Here is a 25,908-nt window from a genome sequence, read left to right as displayed (position 1 = left end):
AGAGCAGCCCTGCTGAGAAGGACTTGGGGGTGCTGGAGGATGAGAGGCTGGCCATGAGCTGTCAGTGTGCTCCCACAGCCCAGAGAGCCAAACGTGTCCTGGGCTGCATCCATGGTGGGCAGCAGGGCCTGGGAGGGGATTCTGCCCCTCTGCTCTGCTCAGAGCCCACCTGCAGGGCTGCACCAGCTCTGGGGCACCAGCACGGGGAGGACAGGGACCTGCTGGAGTTGGTACAGAGGAGGGGCACTGGGATGATGAAAGGGATGGAGGAAGACAGGCTGAGGGCCTTGGGATTGTTCAGCCTGGAGAAGGCCCCAGAGAGAGCTCGTAGCACCTTCCCGTACCTAAAGGGGAATTACAAAAACGAGGAAGAGTGACGGGCAAATAGCGATAGGGCAAGGGGGGGGGGGATGCTTTTAAACCACAGAGAAGAGATTTAGATTAGACGTTAGGAAGGAATTCTTCCCTGTGAGGGCGGTGAGGCACTGGCACAGGCTGCCCAGAGAAGCTGTGGATGCCCCACGACTGGAAGTGCCCAAGGCCACAGAGAAGCCGCGGCTGCCCCATGCCCGGAGGTGCCCGCGGCCAGGTCGGACGTGGCTGGGAGCCCGCCGTTCCCATGGGAGCTGTCCCGGTCTCTATCCCTGGGCGGAGCCGTCCCCAGCCACGGCCGAGGCTGCACCGGGACGCTCCCTCAGGCCCCTCCCAAACCCCGCCCAGCGGCGGCCGCGCGAAGGGCACGCGGCCCTGTGCGTCACAGGCTGCGCGCGCGGCCATTGGCTGTGGCGGCCGCTGCCCCGCCCCCCGCGCCCGGCCGCGGATGTCGCAGCCGCTTTGCGCCCTTGTCGTTCGAAACTCGGCCCAAGATGGCGGCGGCGGCGGCGGCGGCCGGGAGGGGGGCCGAGGCGGCGGCGGCGGCGGCGGCGGCGGCCAGGCTGGAGGGGGCGGAGGGAGAGGAGGAGACGGCGGCGGCGGCCGCGGCGGCCGAGGATGGGGAGGGCGGGGAGGAAGACGGCGACAGGGCGGGCAAAGCGGGCAAAGCGACGGGCTCTGCGGCAGCAGGCGGCGGGGAGGCTGGCGGCGGCGAGAGCGAGGAGGATGAGGAGGAGGACGGGGAGGACGTGTTCGAGGTGGAGAAGATCCTGGACGTGAAGAACGAGGGGGTGAGTGCGCGGCTCGCTGACACCGGGCCGCGAGGGGCACGTGAAAAGGGTAATCCCGATGGGGGTGCAGTGTGAACCGCCCTGTGCACGGCTCTGCAAGCAGGCTTTCTGTGCCTTGCTCCGGATTCTGTGCCCTCAGCCAAAGATAGGTCTTTACTAAGTTGTTGGATTTTGTCTGCATTATTAAACTGCTCTTGGCTCTAGACGCTGAACTGCGGTACTGTTTTGGTGTGAAATGTTTTAGCGCAGAGATGGGCAGGGTTGGATAGAACTGTGAGCTTAGAGGTGTTTTCAGGGTATGTTGCCAGGGACCATGGTGAAAGACAAAACGGGGAAAGACCTCCTGAAATAAGAGAGTCTTCTCCCAATTGAAATAATAAGCTGTAGTCATCTTGCATTGTTTAAAATGAAATACCAGGCCGTGATTTGTTTCTTTGAAAGCAACCTACACTGGTTGAAGTTCTTTTAAAATTTTCCTAAATCTCAAATAGAAAAAATAACTAACACAGGGGTTTTCTTAAATTATTTTGTGCCTGGAAGATTTTTATTTTAACTAATTGATGCTTTTTAATTTTAGGCTTCAGTCTATGACATTATAAAAATCTGTCAATTTCATGTAAAAGATCAGAGTCTTGAAACCCTTAGTCTGGAGAACCTTCAGATCAGCATTTTCTTCGATACTTCTGATGTTATTAAATTGTACCTTAGCTGAAGTATGTTGATGTCTTAAGATTATGTTGTGCTTTCATAGTAGTACAGTATTTATAGAAGTGAATTGTTGGTCAACATAAGTTAGGCTTGAAAACAAGAGGATTCCCTTTTTTTTTCTTTGTTTTTTTAAATTCTTTTCTTTCCACCCACCTCCAAGTGATGGAACCTGAAGTCTCTAGGTGGTTGTGGTGGTGAGACATTAAAGAGTACTGGGATACATCAAGTACCATCTCTTAAAAATGTCATTGGCACGTGGTGGTAACAGGGTGTCTCTTTTCCCTCCCCTCCAAGCAGCCCATTCTGCAGCACATCTGAGCTCTGTGTGTCTGAGTTTTCCAGGCTGGATCAGCTCCAGCGTGTGGGTGTAGCCAGCACATGGTGATTGTGGCTTTGTGGCCTGAGCTCCAAGCTCATCAGGTGCCCTCTCAGTTGCTCTGCTGCAGGGGCTGTGCTCCTGGGCTCCACAGAGGGAGCCAGCCACTGGGCAGCGTGGCATGGGGTGCTGTGTGTCACGGAACAGAAGTGTCAGAGCTGGAGAGCCCTGCATGGAGGTGCTCTCCCACACACAGTACTGGTGTTGTTGGGCCTGGCATCCCATCATCCCTGGTGATGGGATGAGGGACAGCACCCCTGGGTTGGGATTGGGCTGGGGAGTTATACCTGTGCATAAATAAAACATTAACATGACCTACTTAAGAGAGCAAGCAGTGAAAGTTTGGAAATGTAGTCTCTCAGTGTATCTATAAAGCTTTTCGTTCTGCGCCTCAGTCATACTCCAACAACAGGCTCTGGTGCAAATTGTGATGTTCCCCAGTGGAAGTGGGAAATTGTAACTGTGCTGTTTAATGACATGGTAGTATCCTTTCCATACAAGTTGGTTCTAGCTCATCACTAGTTCTCACAGAAGCTAGAGCAGTATAAAAATGCTTGGAAGCATTCAGTTTTTTCTAAGTGGTAACAGAAGGGAAAAAAAACTAATAGTGAGAGAGTGTTGATAGGTGAGTGTAAGACTGTGCCTCTTAAGTGGGAGAATCACTCTTCTGCCTTCACTTAAGCTGAATTTTGTAAAACTATCCTAAGCTGCGTTTTTCTGTCACTCTCCATGTACAGGATATAGTCATTCAGCAGCCAAATGGTTTGCATTTGCATTAGACTTCATGTAACTTTCTCAATTAATGAAAAAAGGACTTGTAGCTTATTTAGTACCTGAGTTACAAGGATGTTCCTAACTGCAGCTAGCAGAAGTCCTGCATCTGAAAGGGAATAACCCTGTGCCAGCAGAGAGGTGAGAGTCCAGCTGGCTACAACACAGATTTGCAGGAAAGAAGCTGAGAGTCCCCACAGGCAAGTAAGGTGAGCATGAGTCAGCAGTTCTTGCAGCAAAGGAGGCCAGCAGCATCCAGGAGTGTAGCCAGAAGATCAAGAGATGCTTCATTCTCTCTTCTCAGACTGCTGAGAAGCATCCTGAGTAGCATGTGAAGTTCTGAGCTCCCCAGGATAGAAAGACATATACATACCAGAGAGGAGGGTAATGAAAACAGGAAGCTGAGAGCTGGATTTGCTTTGCCATAAGAAGAAAAGAATCAGGGGACATCAGAGTAATATCTGTATCTGACAGGAGGATGTGGAGAGGACAGAATCAGATCTTTCCTGGGGGTGCACAGGGCTGGAAGACAGGGACACCTGCATAGATACACTGACTGGGCAGACACCTGAGCAGCCTGATGGAGGCAGTCCTGCTTTGAGAGGGCATTTTACTTGTTAGTTCTGGAAATCCTTTATAACCTAACACACTCTGTGACTGTAATGAGGAAGTTACTGGTTGCTTATTTTGTAAGTAACCCCAATAGAAGAAAGAGGAGAGGGAATATGATTTTGGGAATTTAACTCCTAAATCAAGAGAGATGGGTTAAGCTAAATTCTAAGAGAAATGTTAAAACTAAGGTGTTTGAATACAGGCTATTTATTTATTTAGATGTCTGTGAAGCAAAATACAGAAGATTATAAATAGAGTTGGTCAGTTGGTTGCTGAAGTTTAGTGGCATGTTTATACACTTGGTCAAAGGTTAATTATGCTCAGGCAAAAATTTATGCATAGACATTTAACAGTAAGTGCCAATTGGCAATTCTTCCTGAAGCTTTTTTTCTCCAGGCTTGGTTAGTGCTGTAAGGTCTTTCAGAGCATTATCAGTCCATGTTTGAAAGTGAGAGGTACTATTTTGCCTCTCCAAAGGTGCTTTCCTAAGTACATTTACTAAAAAAATAATTTTTTAATGGTAAAGAACTTCATAATTTAGTAGAAAAAACTAGATAGAGACTGCAAGGTGCAGCATTTTATCCCTCAGTGAATTTCAATAATGTTGAAACAATTGGTCTCAGATTTTTGTATGTAATCTACCAAATTCTTTGTAACTAACTCCACTGAGATGCACACACTCAGATTTTTGTCTAGGTTTAACTTGATTTCATTACTGGGGGTTTTTTTCCTTATTGTTGGTATTTCAGTTTATCAGAAATAGAATTGATTACAAATATAGCATAAATTATAAATTTCGATATGGAACTTGATGAGTGGTGGTAATTCATTAGAAGTGTTAAGGATTTATTTCAAGTTATTCAGCAAAGAGAAAACCGTCAATCTTGAAATTTTTATGGAAGAAATATTAAAACTTGAAAAAAAATCGTTTCATAAGTGTCAGAAAACCCATTTTGATAAACTGACTGGGAATTTATGATATGTACATTGTAGCTGTGGTTCTGAACAAATGTTAGATACTGGAAGTATTTTGGATAAAACTGTTCCAACTACAGAAATACTGATTTGTGTATTCACAAAATTGTATATCCACTGACATCCTCAGGAACTGACTAGCTGATGCAATACTATGCTATATTGTATTAATGCTGTGGGTTTTTCTTACAGGGTAAAACTCTCTATAAAGTCCGGTGGAAAGGATACACCTCTGATGATGATACCTGGGAACCAGAGGCTCACTTGGAAGACTGCAAAGAAGTGCTTCTTGAATTCAGAAAAAAGATTGTGGATAATAAGCCTAAATCTGTCAAAAAAGAAATACAGGTGTGTTTCAACTTCAGTATCTTACCCTGGAGACATAATCCTTATCTAGACTCTACTAATGAGAGGAGGGGAGAAGGGAATGCATTTGAAACGTGGAATTAAAAAAAATCTCATCCATAACTTCTTTGTTTCTTGTGAAATTTAATATTGTTGCTCTTCTCTGACAATTGTCTTGTCACTGAGGCGGGGCACAGTGTTCAATCATCCTCCTGCTTTCTGTAGGAGATCAGTGAGTTTGAACATGGAATCATTTGGTAAGATATCAGTTTGGTAGGAGAGGAATACAGAAAGATTAGATTCCAGACGGCAGAATATAGCTTTTTCTTTTCTTCTTTTTAACAGCTCAGTTAGCCTGAAAAAGCAGTATAAGGATCCTTTTTGAAAACTAGTACCCTAGTTCTGGTAAACCTGTAGGTAAATCCTACAAAATCAAATAAATTGTTTTTGATGTAAAATAGCTCAGATTTGTTCTGTTCTAGAATATGGTTGTTGGATGTGTAATTGGTTTACTTGAATTGTTTGTGTATTGATTCTCATCCAAGCAGTTAGTAGTGTAATTTAGGTAAGTAAGCTAGAATTGTATTATCACATTTTGCAGTTTGGCAATGAGGAATGATCTTGGCAGGGATCAAAAGATAAAAGTGCTTAAAAATTTATTTTTCCCAAGCACAACCACTACCATTTTTGTATACTTTGTACCAAAATGATAGTTTATTGGGGAAGGAAAAACTTTTAATTTTTTTTCTTTACCTTTTAGAAACCACCTCTAAATGATGATATATTTGAAGCAGAGTCTGACAGCGACTGGCAAAGTGAAACAAAAGGTGATGTTTCACCAAAGAAGAAAAAGAAGAAGTCAAAAGAGGGAGAGGATAGAGGTTCAGATGACCCGAAGAAGAAAAAATCTAAGTCTCCAAAAGTCAAGGAAAAACCCAGAACAGAATGTGAAAATTCCTCAGATATTTTGGTTTTAGATTCAAAGCCAAAAAAAAGGACTTTAGAAACTAAGGAGGATTCAAAGGACCCAAAGAAGCAAAGGAAAGAAGATACTAAAGAAATCAAGAAAAAGAAGGGAGAAGATTTAAAAATAAAATCTAAAGAAGATTCTAAAGAAAATAAAAAATCGCAGAAGGAGAAGCAAGGAGATGTTCAGTTGGACTCAGAATCAAGTCCTGTGGATGATTCAATTTCTCAAGGAACTTATAATGAAAATTCAAACATAAATTCTGAAAATAAAGATGAGAAACAAAAGGTAATAAGTGGAGAAGAGAGATTGGAACAAGAAATTGATGAAAAAGATGGCATTCCTGATAAATATCTTGATGGATCATCAAGTAATGAAGATGATGGTAGTGATACTAGGGCTAAAAGAAAGAAGAAGAAAGTTCAGAAAGCAGAAGACTGTAGAGAAGAGGATGGAAAAGTAGAAATTCAGGATAGTCATTTAGAGAAGAAGAGCATGCACAAAAAGCAAACAGGTCAAGAAAAAGTACCAGGAGAGTTGGAGAAAGTGTCACCTGCTCCTTCACCAGTGCAGAAGGGTGTGAAATTGAGCGCCGATGAAAGGGTGTGCAGGCCCATGGATTCCCCTGGGGAGGTAAGCACGGTTAGCATGGGGGCTGGGGGTAAAATCAGTCATCTTCAAGGTACACATACCTCAAACCATGACTGTTCATGATGGCAAAGAGAAAAGTACAAATTGGAAAGGTACTGAGCTGCATGAGCTTAAAGAAACACCCACTGCACAGTATATAACAGAGACTGGGAAATTTCTGGATTCTGAACACTCTAAGCGGGGGGGAATGCTTTAGGAAAGGAGAGCACAAATGTGAAAGGATAAATGTCTCCCGTTTACTGTGTCTTCTTAGAATGAAATTTCCTGTTCTTGCAAGGCATGCTGTTATTTTTAGCTTTGTTCGTGCCCACCTTCAAGAGTTTCCCCATCTGACTTTTTTCTACTTGTGTAGTAAGGCAGAACAGCATTGAGCAACACTTGCTCTCTCTCAGACACTGGCCATTCCATCAGGGATTACCCGTGGTGACACCTGCCTGAGAGCTGGAATGCTGAAATCACTTCTAAAGCCCACGTCTGTGGGATCGGCAGAAGAAATGCAGCACTCAATATGAGTGATCAGCAAGTCTCCAAGTTTATTGATAGTTCACACATATTTATATTGGTGTTAATGAAGCTTATACATACTGCAAAGCTGAGCTCATTATTGGTTAATTACTCATCGGGCAACCACGCCTTCTTCTATATTCTTATAGTTATTTTGTCATTACTTCTACATTCTTGTGGTTATTCTACTGAAACTATCTCCTTATTTCTGGCAAAAGATCCTCTCCCCCATCCTAATGTTGCAGCAAGGTCGCATCAGTGATTGGACACTGACTGCTGACTCCTAGGCTTGCTTTCTTCTATCTTAATCAGCGGTATCATGTCGACGTGACCTTTCTCAGCTAGCCAACTGTCCACAAAGCTCTCCACACAGGTCTCCCAAATAATTGTGTAACAAGCTTGTCTTGTTAGAATTCTGGAGTGCTTACAGGAAATGTTTCGTTTCATATTAAATTTCATTTCATATTAAATAGAAATAGAAATGCTATACCTATTGTAAGAAATAAGCTAAGCAAATACCAGGATATTTATTGTTCCTTGTTCAATACAGTAGTGCTTTAAGAAAAACAGTATTGTAAAGGCAAAAGAAGAAAATTAGGACCAAAATAAGTATTTTTTGTAATGTTTCTGGGAGTATAATTTCTTTCATCTGCTTCAGCCTGTTCTAATACAGTTTGCAGTTCATAAAATGTTGTCTGCTCAGAGCAGCCATATTCTGATTTAACAGGATTGCAATCAAAACACATTGATACTTACTGGACTATATGCCACTTCTGAGACCATAATTCCATGGTGGAAAGTTACTTCTGCAGGTTCAGCAGTGGTCCTCTGCTTGTGATTGTTCTGTGTATGGAGTAGGTCACCTTAAATAAGTTATTTTGGGGATAGAGAATTATGTGTCATATTCTCAGAGTAGAGCTACACCGAAGAGCGTGTTTGCAGGATCTTAGTGTTGAAAGTTCTGGAAAACAAGGAATTACTGTGAGGCATAGGCCAGTTTCAGAAGGCTATTTAATTAGTTGAAGTGATATGGTCCTTTATTACCCAAATGGTTTACTTACAGTTCATGGCTATAGTGTTTGTGAGAGAGAGATAAGAATAGAAAAACTCTTTGGAATTCTGTTCTATTTACCAGTAGTGTAAAAATCCTGTCACCTTGACTATGACTAAATGAATAGCAGAGGACAGTGGGTTTGCCGTGGCTCTTCAGTCAGCATTCTCAGTGAGTTATCTCTGTGCTTTTCTCGTGGTCGTGCTCCAAGGAAGGTCATGCTCTGAGGTACCAGCAAAGTAGGGAAGGTGTTCTGCTCTTTGCTTCTGAGTGTAGAAGGCTTAAACAGTGTTTCCTGTAACTGGTTAGTTATTATCTGGAGCAGCTGTGGACTTGCATGGGTAGGTTTGGTGGAGAGTTCTGCAGGGTATTTTTTGTTCACTAAATTGTTGGCCCAGACAAGATGATACCTTTCAAAGAAAGTCATCACATGTATTTCCTGTCTTTCCTTATGTAACTCAGCTTATGGAGCACCAGTCATGTCAATTTATAACACAGTATTTTCTGTTTGGGGTCAGTCTGCATGCTGACCCATTCCTTCCATTTCAATTGCCTCCAAAAAAAAAAGGGTATGTTCTGCATCTGATCAGCATTAGAAATCTGGAGTAGAATACTGATTTTAACTGGAATAGAATACTGATTTTAACAGCCCCACTGTAGCACATATCTGGTAGTCCCTTTAGTAAGTTATGGATTTCCTCTTAAAGACTGAGCATCTGGCAGGATGAACAGCTGCCTGTGTTTGCATTAATCGCGTCAGTGATTAAAAGCCAAAGTTTGTGGAGGGAAGGGGGGTGGTGAGGAAAGCAATTAAATGTCTCAGCTCTGCTAATACATAATGATACACCAAATTAATCTGGTTTAATTAAGGTTTTTGCTCTGCCACATGGTAGCATATATGTAAATTTTTGTGAGGACTTCTTTTGGGGCAGTTTTTCAGAAAGACAGTGCTACTCTCTTTGCCAGTAAGTGTCAGAGACTGATACAAAGCCATGCCAAGGAGCCTTGTCCAACCTACTCTGCAGTGAATTTGGTGAGTGGAGAGAGAGGATTACAGAAGGAGAAAGGCAAACTTTGATAGAGAAAGCTGGGTTCCATTTTGGCAAATTTGATCATATATCTACATCTATAGTAAGTTTCTTCTGTGATATTAGATACTGCTAAGCTCAGACTTCTGCACGGATATAATGACTTTGGGTGGATTTTACTGAGTGTCTGTTTTCACAAATAACTGTTGCCATAACATTCTGTCTGTGTAAATTGCAAAGCTTGGAACCTTTTCTGTCCAACTGTCAAGTTTTCTCAGTTGAGGTTCAACTCAATGATATCATAATGCTTCAAATACGGTGCTACCAAATTGTTAAATGCTCTGAAATAATTACATTCTATTCAGGTTTACTATTTGGAACGAACAAAAAGTTTCTAATTTTGAATTTCCTTAAAAATGCTGATTTTGTCATATTTGCAGCTCTTCCATAAGGCAACTTGAATGGCTGGGATGCAGTAAAATTATGAATTGAAGTTACTATGTTCAGGAAATAATACCTCCACTGTTAGGGAAGAAGCCTTCACAGACTTAACTCCTGACTCACCTGTTTAATTCTTAGGAATGTCTACAAGTCTGTTGCATATAGGTTTCAGTAGTTTTAATTGTAAATATACTTTATTGTTGGAGTGGTGAAAGGAGTTAATTTTCCATTTTTTTTCTGCACCACTAAAATTTGGTCTTTGCTTTCAATTTTAGGAAAAAGAAGTAAAGAAAACTGAAATTAAAGAAAAATCTCAAAAAAAGGAGTCTGAAAAAGAAGAAAAAACCAGAAAAGAACAGAAGGTCCTAAAAAGTAAGTGCTAACTTCTTGAAACAGAGAAGGGAATGACCATTCAGGGCATTCTCTTCTTATTTCTATAAGGCAGATATTGTGTAATTTTGCAACACACACACACACAGACACACACCAGAAATAAGGAACTCTGTGTTTATTTTAGGAAGCAAAAGTCTTGTGGTCTATGGCTTTGCTAATACATGCTTCACGAGAATGTTAATATATGCTTCATGTATGAAGCACAAAAGTATATAGAAGTCTCTGACATTTTTGTAGACAAGTTAATTTTGCCCTTTTTAATTTAAGATTGACAACTGTGCTCCTCTAGCATGTAATAGTAGCTTTTTTTAGAGGAATTCATCCAACCATTGGCTATTTTCAGAAGTGTTCTGACAATATTATGAGTGTATCCTTTTTATACTTAAGAAAATTAGTAGGGGCTCCATCAGACAAACATCTTGCCTCTTGCTTCAGCCACAGAGACAAGTTATGTTATACAACCCTAGATAATTAGATACACAACAAAGAATGTCTAGGTTCTGTTTCTGTTCCTAATAGTATAATGGATTATTAGTATTACTGCTCTTCATCTCAGAACAGCTCTGGATTACTTTTTTCAGGATAAATTCTTTCACTAGAGAAGCACCTTTTTCTGAAAGTGGCATAGATGCTTACAGTGTTTAGGAAAAGTAGTAAGAAGCAGAATGAGTAATGATTTTTTTCTGTGCAGCGCTTGTCCTTTGTGTGGTAATCACAGATACTGAACCATACTTCAGAAATAGTATTTATGCAGAATTCTAAGCAGCATTTATTAAAAGGAATGTGGTACCATGTGTAAAGCAGCCAGAAATCAGACTTGCCAGCATAGGTGGAGGTGGACTAGCCCTCCCTGACTTCTGTCTTATGCTAAGCTTGCTACTGTGCTCCAATACCTTACAGAAAGAGAACAGGTCTTTTCTAAATTGATGCTGGTCATTTACTTAAATTTTGTTATGTGATAGTCCTTAGTGGCTCAACTAGTCACTCTTGGTAACTGTCTTAATATTCTAGGATTTAAGGTGATCAAAAGTGCATTTGAGTTGTTAATGTAGCTTCAGAAGAAAAAAAAATTAATATTATGAGAATAACTGCAAAAGAAAGGAATCTTTGCTAGAATGGAAATCCATAAAAGAATTAAAAGAGCAAGGTGTACAAGGAAAAGAGAAATAAAAGGGATGAAGCAAAGAGATGTACTTGCATTGCTGCAGAAGGTGATTGAGAAGTAGTTGATGGGGGTCAAATGGAGAACACTGGTAGTTAAGATTTTCTCCATTCCTGCTTGCATCCCAAGTGCTCCAGTTCTTGTCTCTGCAGGAGGCTGAAATGAAGTTTTCTTTTGAAACTCACTGGTACCTTTTCAGTGTGTTTCCAGTGCTTCTGCTACTACAGTGATGGAGTGTTCACCTTCCCATAATCACTGCACCCTTATTTATTACCACAAATTGGCAGTTTCTTTCAAGTAAAAGCTTTTTGTTTGTTTGTAATGTAGCCTTTGCTGCTGAGAACCATTCCATGCTGACTGCCAGGGTTTATTTGAATGAAAAGTAGCAGTAGCTGTTTGTTAAGCTGCTGATCATTGAAGCAAGGGCAAGCATTCATTAGCTTGAAAATTTACAATTTATTGCTTATTTTACTTTTTTTTTTTTTAATTCCACAAAATTAAATACATGATAGATGGCAAGCAGCAAGTCCTGAGTTTGGGTATGGACATGCAGTTAGAATGGCTGACACTAGAAGAATTCCAGAAGCATCTTGATGGAAAAGATGAGAATCATGTATCAACAGAACCAATATCAAGTGGTGAGTATTTTCTGGCAAGAAGGGGTATTTCTTAGCTGACATTTCAAAGGGAAATATCCTATAACAACACTGAACTTATTTTCTAGCTCTCCTCAGAGATGCTGTTAAAAGTGGAGACTACATGACGGTGAAAATGGCGCTTTCTTCAAATGAGGAATATAATTTGGATCAAGAGGTAATTTTTGTGCAGTAGAAGTATTGGAAGACAGTAGGAGGGAAGAATACAAATTTTGATTTATTTGAAAAGCTTTCCCCTCTTATGTTGTAGCAGATTTCCATCTCACCTAAGTAAAAAAAGCATAGGGGGTTAAAAAGGAGCACAGACTTGGAAGTTTCAGTATTTGTTATCCATTTCTTCTAAGAAAAAATGAAGTTTGATAGAACCATCCCAGTAGCTTTCCAGCTAACTTGCCCAGTGTACTTAACTGACTAAATGTGGAACTTTGCATGCTATTAGGAACAATAACCATCAGTACAAGTGGCTGAACTGTGTAAAACATTGAAAACTCTGAAAAGCCCCAAAACCTGCAAGGTGTTTGACGTACTGGCACCACTTCATAATTAGTTTTCTGCCAGTTTGTTATCAGCTATGTTCTTACTTGGTTTACTTTCAAGATCTATTTTCCTGTTGAATAGGACTGCAGTTCCATTTTTGAGTTTTAAAATCTCCAGTATTGGTATTTTCACTGGTGATCTTGTGTAGTTGTGTTATGCAGCATTTTGAGAACTCAGCATTATGCTGAGTCTTCTGAGGTGTCGTAGGGAAGATGAGAAATAAACTACTGAGGCCAGCATGTGTTCTGTGAGTTGTAAGGTCTGGTGGAAAATGCAGGAAGGAGTGAGGAGACTGGCTGGTTAGAGTGTCTTTGTACTTACACTCTGATAAAAGCAAAAGGCAGTGTTGTGAGAGCAGCTGACTTGAGCCATAGTGGTTTTTCTCCATGGGTGCTGACAGTCTTGCTGTCTTCCCCACCCTCAAATACCTTACAGCCTTTCTTCCTGGTTCATTTTGGTTTTTCTGCTTCTTGTTCTGATCCTCAGAATGTTATGGATTTTGCAGATTATAGAGCTGAGAGTGTGAGACCTGCAGACCAGAGAAGTGGGAGGTGATAGTTTGCTGATATCTGGCAGCCATGTATGTGTGAATTCTTCTGCCAGGAGGGAAATCTTTGTGAAACATGTTGATGCACTTGAAATTTTTGTCTTGCAACTTTGTTTCTGTAATGAAAATGATTTATTTTTTTTTTTCCAGGACCCAAGTGGAATGACCCTGGTAATGCTTGCTGCTGCTGGAGGGCACGACGACCTTCTGCGGATGCTGATCAGGAAAGGAGCTAAAGTTAATGGTAGACAGAAAAATGGAACAACTGCATTGATACATGCAGCTGAAAAGGTTGGCTTGGTTATTGTTCTGTTTGTGGTTGGGAGCTCTTTTACTTATGATTAAAGGCAGTACACAGTTTTTTACCTTTGAATGATGCCTAAAAAGTAGTTAGCAAGATACAGCAGGGTGACTAATAATAATTTCAGCAGCTGTGGTTATTGTAGTATAAATAAGTTCTGATCACAAACCCTGCCCTGAGCAGAGAATATCATAGGAGGAAAAGTGGAGCTGAAGTTCTTGTGGTAGAATTGCCTGTTATGATATCTGGCTACATAGGATCCAAACTGGAGACACTTAGAAAGAAAATCTCTGATGAAACAGGATTTGTTCTTTTAAAGCAGTTGGGCAATGAACACGGTGGCAAGCTCTTCCCAAACTAAGACAGCTCAAGCAGTAAGTTAGAGCAAGCCAGGGTTTCGTGGGTGCACTCCTCTGTTCAGGTGGGTCCCATGAACAGTAGATAGAAAGGCAGCGGGGAGCCTCATTCCCATTTGGTGGCAGATGCAAATACACTGCTTCCTTTCTGTGATGTTTATTATTGCAGGATTTAGGAAAAAAATGTAAGAACTGTAAATAATTAGGACTATCCACTTGCCTAAGTCTGAAATGCTCTTTTTTAGCCATGGGAGAGAACAGTGTTAATTGTGCCATGACTCATGTTTTGAGTTCTATGGATGAATTTTAAGTAAATGTCATTTTATATTCTGAAACAAAATCAGAATATTTTTTACTTACCTGTGTTGTGGGTTTGGTTTGTTTTTTTTCCCCAGAATTTTCTAACAACAGTAGCTATTCTTCTGGAAGCTGGAGCATATGTGAACATGCAGCAGAGCAGTGGTGAGACTGCCTTAATGAAGGTAAATCCTGCGTTTGTCCTTATGTGGTTTATTAGGAATACTGTAGTCAAACTAGTAAAACATAAAAACCTATTTATAGAATTCATTTCAGGAACACATTCCATATTTGAAATAAAAATATCCTTCATAGTTACTCTAAGCAGAGTTCTAATCCATTTCTTTAATGTACTGTAATATCTAAACAAGAAACACAGATGCCTTCAGCATGCAGTGCTAAATGTGGCTCATCATCCTCTTCTGAAGATGTGGCTCAAAGAAATGCAGATGTAGTCTTCGAGCTGAGATAATCAAATTGTCAGCAGGAAGAGAAAAATTCCAGAAAGGATAATCTTTCACTTGGGTGCTTCTGTGATTTGCACTTGCTGTTTTATTGCAGGCCAGAAATAAAATAGCCAATTTACAGTCTGATTCCCAGTGCCTGTTCTGCACCATTATTCCCCCAGTCACAAAGGAAATCTTGATTTTTAAAAAAAATTTTTTGTAATGGGAAAATTCTAATACTCATAAAACAGTCTGTGCTTTTCATATTTTTTTCTTTATGTGGATGAATTTCACCAAAGTTCCCCTTTGGATGAAGTTGCTCTATTTATGTGTAGGCTGTTTGTGTGGTTTGTTTGCCAAAGAGCTTACAGAAGCTTTCCTGCCCAGACAATGTGGTATTGTTTCTGTTCTGCACTCTGTGAGGCTTAACAAGTGGGGATTTCACATTTTCTCTGAAGACAACAACTCACTTGTGGTTTCCTCAGCCACTTCAATCCAAAAATCTCTTCATAATTTGGCTACTTCCATGAACTTCAGTCTTGACCTTCTTTAAAGTTTTTATTAGTCTTTGATGCACAGCTGTACAAACCAATTAGCAGCCTACAGTGATTTATTCCAGGTGTTTGTTTTACAATGCAGATACAAAGAATAGGATCTTCATTTCCAGTAACTTACTGGGACAAAGCTAGTCCTCTGTGGATAACCTATCAAGGTGTTTATCAAGTCACTCTTATTTAACCTTAGGAGTTTGATCATACTTTTTCTAAAAGGAGAGAAAAAAAGATCTTAGCACTCAATTCCTTTCTGTCAGGTGGTGTGAGATTTTTCTTGGTTTTTTGGTTTGAGGAAGGCAGGTGGGTTGTACTGTTTATGGAAGATGATGGATTGAAGGCACAGATCCAAGTTCACAGCAGAGAGAAGTTTCAGAAGCTGTCTTCTGAAAGGTCTTACAGTGATAAAAATGTTTTATCTCTTGTGCCTTTTCCTAATTTATCTGAGTGAAGTGTTTGAAAACAAGTGATCAAGAGCATCTGTTTGCTTTCTTCAAAGTAAAACTTTTTTTAGATTTTCCTGTGCTTTTGCTAAGTTTATGGTTGATGTGCCCTGAAATTCTTGCTGTAAGTAACAGTGCATAGCCTTGAACATTTATGCAGAGGATAACAGTGGCTTTCCAACATAGCTACGTACCAGTCTGAGACAAATTCTGTAAATTAATTGCATACCCGAAATACCATTTTAAACTGAGATGGATAGAAAAACAGGCACTTGAAATGTTACCTCAGTAATTTCTGAATAGTTCTAGAGAAACATATTTACTGAGGTAAACAATTCCAAGAAAATTTACACACTGAACTCCAGCAGATCAGTTGTTTTCACAGAACTTCTGGGATTTGCTTTCTTTATTTTTTTTTCTAATTATGTCTGCTTGGTAATCCTGACTGTTGCTGCTTCTGCCTGGATAAAGATAAAATGTTTATGGAGCGTGTTCCTGAGTTTCAAGCTGTGTTACCGTTCACAGAGCAAATAATTAAGTTCTAAATTGTAACTAATTTTGGATTTTAATTCACTTCTGCAGTTCGCTTGCTGTCAATATATATATACTCTGTTCTGAGGGGTTTGTCGTTGTTTTCTGTCCTTCCATCTTCTCCCTTCCCACCCAGGCTTGTAAAAGAGGGAATTCTGATATAGTGCGGCTCATGATTGAAAGCGGAGCTGACTGCAACATTTTGTCCAAGCACCAGAACAGCGCCATGCATTTTGCTAAACAGTGCAATAACATACTGGTGTATGAGCAGCTCAGGAGCCACTTGGAAACGTGAGTAAAATGTACTTGGAAGTTTGTTCTGCTGAAGTCTGCCATGCTAGGCATGTCATCATTCTGATTTAAGTCAAGGAAGATGTCAGGAAAGAAAACAGATCTGATTTGGGCAGCAAGCTAACTAACAAATCATGTGAAAGCAAAATTATGTGAGCTAGCAGAATGGGCATACACATGCTCAAACACTGAGTAAAAGTATGGAGAGGAGGAAAAAGTAATTCCTAGAAGAGAAAGATTACTTAAGATATAGCAACCATGAAAACTTAGAAGTGTATAAGCACTGGACCATTGAATGTAAGCTCTTAGTAGGGCGTGCCAAATAAAATACCTTGCTAGAAAGCATAGGGGAAAATCAAACAAAAGAACACCAAGCTGAAACATCATGAAAAATCTGTGCAGGCGTTGTGTTGCTGTGGTGTTGTTTGGACCTTTAAACATCAGCTATGAGCTGAAAGTGCCAGGGATAAAGCTTTCATGCCAATAGATGATGGAAATCATCATCATTATCATGCAGCAGAATGACTGAAGAGCAGTGCAGTGTATGCGACATGTAAAGTGTTGGTGTCATATGGTCATGACAAAATATACTGAGCTACACTGAGACAAACATACAGAGAATGAGCAAGCTCTCCAAATGCCCATTTGGAGGAATACTATAGTTAATGTATATGGGCAGAAAATTAAAACCAGCCATCTCTAAATTTGGGGAAGACTTAAGGAGGGTCTCGTGGCTTCTGCAGCAGGTGAGATTTTGCCATGAATGCATAGTTAGTGCTGGAAGAACACTGTCTCAGTGCAAGATTTTTTTCTTGTTTCATGATGATGTAGACCTCTATGTAATCCAAGGCAATCTATCAAGTAGTTTGTAATCCAAACTTACTCTCTTCCAGTGTATAGAAAGCCCTGGCTGTTTTTTGCTTCGTATCTCTTGTGTTTCCCATCAGCTGACTTCTCAAGTCTGTCTTTACAGAAACTGCCTTGTAATGGTCAGTGTGTATCAATCAAAAAACACCTGAAATGACAGGGTTAAGGGGGTGGAGTCAGGTTGTTTTTACTGGTTCCCAGTGACTGGACAAGGGGCAATGGACACAAATTGGAACACAGGAGGCTACCTCTAAGCATCAGGAAATTTTTCCTTTTGAGGGTGATGCAGCATTGGCACAGGCTGCTCAGAGAGGTGTCAGGTCATTGGAAACTTTCTAAAGATATCTGAACATTGTGAGGTTTCTGTCAGCCCACTTCTCAAGCCTGTCAAGGTCTCTTGTGGATATCAGAGGCTGTCAGCCACTCCTCCCAGTTTTGTCTCATCTGCCAAAGTGCTGAGGGTTTGCTGCACCATCCACCAGGTCATTAATTAAGCTGTTGAACAGGACCAGACCCACTATTGATCTCAGAGTGCACCAGCAGTGATTGGTTTCCAGCTAGATTTTGTGCTACTGATTTTTGCTGAAGTAACATGTTTGGATCCAGTTCCATACCAGGAGGAAAGTATTGTGATGCCACTGTTTTTAGTGCCCTGGAAAGCTTGTCTGAGATACTGTAGATCACCAAAGCAAACTTCTGTCATGAGCAGAGGAACACTATAAGGAATGTTTTTCTCTTGAAGAATGCTAAAAGAAAAAGTGCTAAAAGCATAAAAGGTAATAATTATTTTTCAGAAATTAGAAACCTGTTAAAGTGAGCAGGGGCAGCTAATATGGGTGAATGGAGTATGCTGATTCAGGCCTAGGGAAGCAAATCATGACTTGTTGTTAGTTAAGGTTTTGAAGGCAACAGCAAGCATGCAGGATAAATAAGTGATCTGGTATCTGCTGTTCAGTGTAATGAGACTTTGTCACTCATTTGCTATTTGATACCTTTCCAGTTTGTTTCCTATTTGACATCTGCCACCTTCAGTTTTGGCTAATCTAAATAATGAGTTTTTGAAGATCTTGACCATGTAATTTTGCCAGTCAAGTGGCAGTTGAAATTAAATATTGATGATTGCAAAGTCATGTCTGGGGGTATTACTGTGCTGATGTGAACTGTACAGGGAGTAACACAGCTCTTGCTAATTTGGGAAGCTTTTAGACTCACTGAAAATACCAGTTCAGTACTTTTTGTCAGTCAGAGGACAGCATTATAGTAGTAGTGAAGCTGAAAATAAAATTATTAAATGGTCAAAATGTGAAATCAGGAAATAACAACAAAAAATAACCCAAAGCCATGAGACGGGTTCTGCAGGCCATCCTAATAAATGATCTAGTGATAGGTTTGAAGTGGAAGAATATTTTTGCACAGCAAAACTGAATCATGCATCTCATTGTTGCAGAATGCTGTGGTCACAAATACATGGGATTTTAGAAGGGATTAAGCAGATCTAAGGAGATGGGATTTGGCTGCAGTTTCTAGTTTTGGATGGCTCATAATCAGATTGCTAGAAAATAGGACAGTGTACCAAAAAAACCTACTGTTAAATTTCTCATATTTAATATGGCTTTGTCAAGCATCTGGGAAACAGGCTACATAGGCTTTGGGGCTTGCTTAGGCATGGCAGTTCTTGTGGTTTCCTTCCAGTGAAACATTGAAGTTTTAGTTTCTGCAGATGATAGTCCCAGTAGCAGGGTGGGGAAGTGTGTTCTGAATAATAACTGGAAAAGCCATAAAGCCGCCAGAGGCAGGACCTCTGCTGTGCTAAAGCATGTAAAACCCAATTCTGACCAAACAGCTTTCTGAAGAGGATTACTGAGTGGTCTGCCTGCAAAGGTGCTAGACACCACTAGTAATGTGGTCTCTCTTTGAAAGCTGGGCTGCCACTCCACCTGGTTCCCTAACTCTCCAAAAAAAACAAACAAAACCCCCACTTTGCCTGCCTTTTAGTGGTAGAATGGCTACCTTTGCACTGTTTTATTCACAGAGTTTAACTAGGAACTGCATTTTTCTAGTAGTATTGCCAGTAAAATTATACAGGGATGTGCTTCTTTATTTTTACTTGCAGGCAGATTGATAATTCAATCCAGCTGGGAAAGTGGGGATGTCCATTTAGCCACCAAGTATATATTCATGTTTCTGGGATATCTTTCTGTATATAAAGCCTTCAAAATACGTGGCTAGTAAAATCCTTTTTTTTTATTCTACTGCAGTGCATTTGTATTAACATTTTATTTTTTTGCACCCGGTAGTTGAATTTCACAAACAGATTGCTGATAAAATATTTTATTAACAGTACTGGGACCTGTGGTTCATCTATGTATAAATGCTAGTGAGGAAGGCATTCACTCCTGAAAATCAGGAATCTAAAAAGGTGATCCGGAATGCTTATGTGTGTGTCAGCTCTCACCCAGCCTATATCTGGTAAAATAATTCACTGTGTGAAGCACAGGCCTCACTTGTTTGGTCTTTCAGGCTCTCAAAAGTAGCAGAAGATACCATCAGGAATTATTTTGAGAATTGCCTTGCTTTGCTGGAGCCACTGTTCCCAATTGCGTGTCATCGTCTCTGCGAAGGGCCAGACTTTTCTTTGGATTTTAACTATAAACCTCCACAGAACGTGCCAGAAGGTAGGGAGGGGTTTGTTGCTGTGGCGGAGGTTTTGTTTGTTTAAAAAAGGTAGAACAATATGTTTAAAGCATGTCTTAAATTATCTCCTATGCAAAATTATTTTGTATGATTTTGCAGTACATCACATTAAGAACACTCTGATTATGGAACATAGGGAGAGCAATTATATTTTGATGTATTATGGGTAGGGTTTGTCTGTATTTTTTTTAAGGCTTTTTAATTGCCACATATAGAGTGTCAACTTCTTCCTGTTCATGGGTTACATTAGTGACAGGCATTATAGGAAAGGAGTAGTTTACCTTTACCTTAGAATTAATGATTCAGGAAAATCTAGGCTTACTAGATTATCTAGAGAAGGTCTTGTAGTGGATGCTTGTGTTTCATGGACAGTAGGTCATGTGCTGAAGGCTTGGAATGTAGTCCCAGCAGTGCCCTGAGACAAATGCAGTCTAGAAATACTAGGAAAAGGAAGCAGCTGCAGTCGACTTTGTTTTGCCCACAAACCTTTTGAAAAAGACAGGAATCAAATTCCCAATGTATTTGGGAATATTTAGTTATTTTTCCAGGAATTCAGATGCTATTTTCTGCTGCTTGGCTTATCTAAGTCATTTTTGATGAGTATATCAGGGAAATATCTACTGATACTGATTTTTCTTAAAGTGATAAATCAGTGTGACTATTAGAATCCACTTAAACTGAGATTGAAAGTGGGTATGTCTGCTCAGTTTTCTGGTTGTTCAGAGTTGTTGGATAAGTCTTCCAGTTCTTATTATAGATATCCTGTCTTTTAGAATTAAGAAACTTAATGTAAGTTTGTGTATTAAAATGAAATATTTGTGGGTAGCTTAAGTTGCTGCTTATTGAATTCCAGTGCGGTTCATAAAGATCTGTAATGTCTGGGCTCAGTTGTCTGTTCTCTTGACTAGACCCAAACCACACTAAATTCCATAACTCTCTTTGAGTAAACCTGAAACCACAGAAGTGAACTGTGCTGAGGATTGCTGTTTCCATTTTGCATTCCTTTCTAATAGCCACATAAAATTATTTCTGTTGTGAAAAGTCCTTAACTTGGTGACCAAGCCAATTATTTTCTGGATCCACTGGTTTGGGAAATGGGAGTTTTGCATGTTGGTTTGTTAGTATATATATACACCATATGATGGTTTTTACTTATATGTATTTGCACCTGTCTTCAAAGGTCTAGTGTACACAGTTCTAGATAATGGATCTGATTTTAAATTCATGTAACTGAATTGTCTTCCCTTTCAGGATCTGGAATTCTTCTCTTTGTTTTCCATGCAAATTTCTTTGGCAAAGACATTGTTGCTCGGCTCTGTGGACCATGCAGTGTACAAGCTGTGGTTTTAAACGACAAATTCCAGCTCCCTTTACTCTTGGTAAATCTTTTCATATAGCTGATTGACTGTAAAACTACTTCATAAAGTCTTTATAGAGCAGCCTGGGAAATCTCAGTGCCGTAATTTGAATTTACAGTATTGTGATGAAGCATACTTTTTATCATTATGTTTTTCTAAAATGAAAATTAATTTTCTTTGTATATGGAGAGAACTATAATGTTTGCTTGTACTAGGTTCCATAAAAATGTATGACTTAAAAGTTAGGGACATAGTGCTGGATAAACTGATTCTAGGTGGCCCTGCTTGAGCAGGGGGTTGGATTAGATGCCCTGGAGAGACCTTCTCCAGCCTTCTGTGATTCTGGGACTGAGTCTTCTTCTCTAATTGACCAAGCCTCTCATATTTTTGACCCAAGTAAGTTCTTAAATATTTTTTAACAACCTACCTCAAAGTTCTAATAATTATTTTCTAATTTGGTTTTTTTAAATCTATTAAATGCATCACACTGCACAATTTTGAAGTCTTGTTTTCTCAGTCGTTGCATCAAAGGTTCATGTACAATGTTCTTTCCAAAAAAGCATGGTGAAAATGTTGAATTGTTAGTCCTCTTACACAGCTCTTTCAGCCTTGACCTACCATTAACTTTGTCCATTTTCTTTTTCCTTGTAGGATAGTCACTTTATTTATTCCTTCAGCCCTACTGCAGGCCTTAACAAGCTTTTCATACGGTTGGCAGAAGCTCCTACTGCCAAGGTACAAAATGTTCTCAAAATTAAATGTGTATGCTCATTTGTTGTACTCTTCCATTGTCTGAATGCTTCTACCTGTATGTTGCAAATGTAAAACTCAAAGATTTTCCTCTGTCTCCTGATCCCAGTTTCCATCAGTTACTGTTACATCCTGGACACAGCCAGAACTTGGGAACGTGTTAGTTCTGTTATAATTAAACATTTTTATGTTGTGGTGAGAATAATTCATACACTAGGATAAACTGGTGTTCCAGCTAAACATCTTCTCCATCTATATTTTGAATTTGATGACTGAAAGATACATGGAGTGGCCACCTTTTTTTTTTGCATACAGATGTTTTTGCTTGTGTGTTAGAAATACTTACTGGGGTATGCACTCTGCTTTTAAATAGTCTGTTGCATTTTACAGGTGGTTTGGGCAATATTCCCCACTACATGTTGCAAGATGAATTCTGTTCTGGTAGCATTTATTTTATCCTAGAAAGATGTAGCAGTATATTTTCCAGATCCTGTTGAAGGATTGGATTGTTGAAGGATAGTTGAAGTTATAGTCTTAAATGTTTTATTGTACTTTCTTTTTTTTTTTTTTTTTTTTTTTTTTTTTTTTTTTGTGGAAAAAGGTGTATGCAGATGGAAGTATATGTTTGTCTTGTTGTCTGGTTCAGACTTGGGGCTAACTTGTTCAAACACCACCTAACTTGTTCAAACAAAACCACTGCAGTATTCTACTGGAGTCCTCTAACAAACCATCCATATCTAAGTAGGGCTGCTATAAACTGATTTTATTAAGGACTTCATAATTCCTCTTTTTTCCTTTCTTAGTCAGTAGCAATTGTGTGCCTTTCCTTGTGCCACATAGGAGCGTTTAACAGAGTAATCACCTGTCGCCAGCGTTGATATGGAAACCTTTGTTTTCTTTTACAGGTGAAGCTGCTCATAGGAGCTTACAGAGTGCAGCTGCAGTGACCTCTGAGCATGCCATGAGTGGACTGACACTTTTTTGGATATACTTCTGATTCCTCTGTTCAGAGACTGACAAAGCAGTTTGGAACTTTTTGGCACCACACTCTGAAGCCTCAGTTCCCAGCTTGCCGCTCGTTGGCAGTCGCAGGAAGTGTGTGTTGGAAAGCAGTTGAATACGCTGCACTGGTGGGACAGGGTTGTCAGCTTTTTTTACTTTGTACAGATGTAGATGTAAGTATTTGTGCCAATACATATAACTTTGTTTTTCTTTAACTTGTGGAGTCCAGACTGCATATTTCAGCTTTTCCACAATGTGGAACGGTGCATATAAGAACTATTTAAGGTAATTACATGAAATGTCTTTTTTTAAAGATCTTCATTTGTAAACTAAAGTTTTCTACTTACTCTAACATTTCTATGTGAAATGCAGAACTGTCATATTATTGGAGCCATGGGAAGAAATTACACTTTAAAATGACTGCATTAGGTTTAACTTTTAAGTTGCTGAGGGCTGTGTTCTGTTTTAAAACTGCTCCTGTTCCTATCTCTCAATGAAACACCTGTTATGCTTAGAGTGATTCCCTTTGAACTAACAGAGTTCAGTCTGCAGGCATGAACAAAGACATCTGAACAGGCTCCATTCACAGAAGGGTCTCAGTCAGGTTCCCAGTTAAATCTCTGCTTTAACCTGCCTTTGGTATTAGAGAAGCATCTGGTAGTTTTGCAGATATCTTAACTTTTGAGGTCTTAGGTGACATCTAAAAACAAATACAAGCTGAAAAGAGCAAACCAGAAAACTTGTAGCTACCTTCAGTGTCCAGGCAGTGCTTTTTGTAGACGAGAAGATACATAGAGAATTTCAGATGTCCTCAGCCTGACAGGTGACAGAACATGTGTTGTCCTTTACTTCAGAAATTCAGTTCCTCAGTGCAAAAAGCTGCTATCTTTTTATCTTATTATTATTATATTATTTTATTTAAATGACCCGTTTTATCAGATGACAGCAGTTTTGTAATGGTCCTGTGCTGTAAAATATAAATGTAGTACTTCTGCATGGAGTATAGAATATCTTTCTCTGTAAATTAACCAACATCTTGAAAGGTAGGAAAAAGCAAACCAGATCGTGCCTTTGCTGTTCTAGTTGTCATGTGTAGTTTACATGCCACTATGTGCCTATATTATTAGCAAAACTTCTGCATAAATTCTTGATTATTTTGACTGCTCACCATCAAAATGGTGCAGCTGTATGAAGTATCCTTTTAAGAACTGTGATTTTTTAATATAAATTTCAGTTAACCGGTTTTTAATTTTTGGTTCTTAAAATTTTAAATCTTTCATATTTAGGAGATGCCAAATGAGTAACGAAGGACACAATTTTTGTGTAATGTCACATTAAGCTATATAAAACTAGAACAGCAGCATGACATAGAAATACTCGTTTCTGTTTTGATTTAGAATAGTTGCTTATGTTTTTGCACAGTATTGATGAAATCTTAACAAATTTGGGTTTTGAACAGACTTTATACCTCCACCTCTCTGAAATATGTTAGATACCTCACTTTGCTAAGTGTGAACACCTGAGATGCATGAAAAGCACTGGCTGAGAATCAGGTATGTCACTGCCAACACTTGGGACTTTGTGTAGCTGAAATTGTAGTCCCTGTGCATAAGCCTGGATGATGCATAAGGAAAGAGGACACTTGTGTTTCCTTATGCTGAAGTGCCAGGTTTCATCTGCATGGCTGCCTCTTGCAGTCACTCCTGCAGGACGTGTGGCAGCACAGTGTGTGTGGCACAAGCTCTGTACAGTACCTGCCAGTGGGAAATGCTGGAGCTGCTCCAGGCGGGGATAAAAGGTGTTTTGAACAAATGTCCAAATGATAGAGATGCTATTTAGAAACTGTTGTACAGTCTAACCTAAAAATGTCTAGTAATGCTCCAAGAGTTGATACAGCAAGTAGTTTGTCAGAGGCTGTTGATTTGGGGAGTTGTTTTGTTTTTTATCTTGAGGCACTTGGGAGAGAGGGAGGAGTTTTACAGAACATGGGAATGAAATCTGGGTTTCATGATGCTTTTATTAGGGATGAATATTTTGCAGCCATCTTTCTCTTTTAGTTGGCAGTATAAATTCAGAATCCCTATTGAAGATGCATAAGAAGTGTATGAAAAGCTGTTTGAAGCTGGGTTTTGTCGGTTTTTATTGTATGGGTTTTGTTCGATTGCTGAAAAAGATTTTGGTGGACAAAGGATGAAGAGAAAGTAGCTACAATAAAAAACAATTACTTAGGCACTGTGGAGAAATACCTGTGAAGTACTTGCTCAGTTTCTTCTTGCTGCCACCAGCAAGGGCTGCAGCTGCAGTTCCCATGAACTGCAGTGGTAGCAGATGGTTCTGAAGGCTCAGGGTTTTTACCTTCACTGTACCAGCACCTGTACTGCTGTTCTGGCTTCTTTCACCAGTGCTGAAGGTTGGTGGGTGGTGCAGTTGACCATGTCACAGGCTTCTGTGCTTTCTGCACCCATTTGCAAAAACAAAATGGGTTTTGATCAGTCTGAATTTAAGATGTGTACTTTTCACCTTCTGAACATGGCTAAAATGTTTGAGTAAGGGACAAAGACAAGTTTGGAAAAAAATACCCAAAAAGACACCACACACTAGAAATTGGAGCAGAACTGAGGCAGCAGGAAAAATTAAGCTTTAAAAGGGTTTCTCAAAGCTCAGATACCTCAAGTATAGCAGTCAGCAGGAAGGAACCAGGCAGAAAATGGTTCTTTCTGACTTCAGGTCTCCTGTTTTTCCACAGCAAACCAGTCATGCGTGGTAACTACAAATTAATCCTTTTCCAGAATGTCTGTAATACTTCCTGCATGATCTGAAGTGTAAGGAACTCCTCTGATCAGTTACTGGTTGCACTGGTGCAGTTATAGTAGAGGGGTCAGACCTTCCCATTGTCTCCCTCTGCTGCTGTGCCTCTTGCTCTTAAGGGAAGGCACAGCTCTGCTGCTGAGAAATCCAAACCATGCGTATGGGAACTGAAGACATTGTCACACACCCAGGGAGATGAGGGCCTGTTCCAAAACTGGAGTCACTGCAACTGTGTGGGCATGGGCCACCAGAGCTTGAGGAGGCAGGGTTACCCATGTGGTGACATCTCAATCTGTAGCGCAGACTCCCACTTCTGATGAGAAGTC

At 40.0% G+C, this 25,908-nt stretch overlaps 1 protein-coding gene across 1 annotated transcript; it reads left to right on the top strand.

The window, feature by feature from the left end:
- Window positions 1-263: 263 nt before the first annotated feature.
- MPHOSPH8 (M-phase phosphoprotein 8) lies at window positions 264-25,019 on the top strand. Its single transcript, XM_036404045.1, has 14 exons — window positions 264-373; window positions 533-1,163; window positions 4,798-4,953; window positions 5,711-6,550; window positions 9,868-9,964; window positions 11,660-11,785; window positions 11,872-11,960; window positions 13,038-13,178; window positions 13,940-14,026; window positions 15,949-16,103; window positions 19,491-19,645; window positions 20,916-21,043; window positions 21,674-21,757; window positions 22,678-25,019. The coding sequence occupies exons 1-14, from the start codon at window positions 264-266 to the stop codon at window positions 22,717-22,719; spliced, it is 2,841 nt and encodes a 946-aa protein (XP_036259938.1). The 3' UTR covers window positions 22,720-25,019.
- The last annotated feature ends 889 nt before the right edge of the window (window positions 25,020-25,908 follow it).

The sequence above is a fragment of the Molothrus ater genome, chromosome 2 (assembly GCF_012460135.2).
Source record: "Molothrus ater isolate BHLD 08-10-18 breed brown headed cowbird chromosome 2, BPBGC_Mater_1.1, whole genome shotgun sequence".
Taxonomy (NCBI): Eukaryota; Metazoa; Chordata; class Aves; order Passeriformes; family Icteridae; genus Molothrus; species Molothrus ater.
Note: the sequence above shows the minus strand (reverse complement) of the source record. Positions and strands in the feature narration are given on the sequence as shown.

Bases quoted from the DNA above. Each gene is read 5' to 3' on its own strand.
- MPHOSPH8 (XM_036404045.1), top strand. From the start codon at position 264: ATGGAGGAAGACAGGCTGAGGGCCTTGGGATTGTTCAGCCTGGAGAAG. The intron at 13,179-13,939 runs GTTGGCTTGGTT...TTTTTTCCCCAG, and splicing joins TGATACATGCAGCTGAAAAG to AATTTTCTAACAACAGTAGC. The intron at 21,758-22,677 runs GTACAAAATGTT...TTTCTTTTACAG, and splicing joins CAGAAGCTCCTACTGCCAAG to GTGAAGCTGCTCATAGGAGC.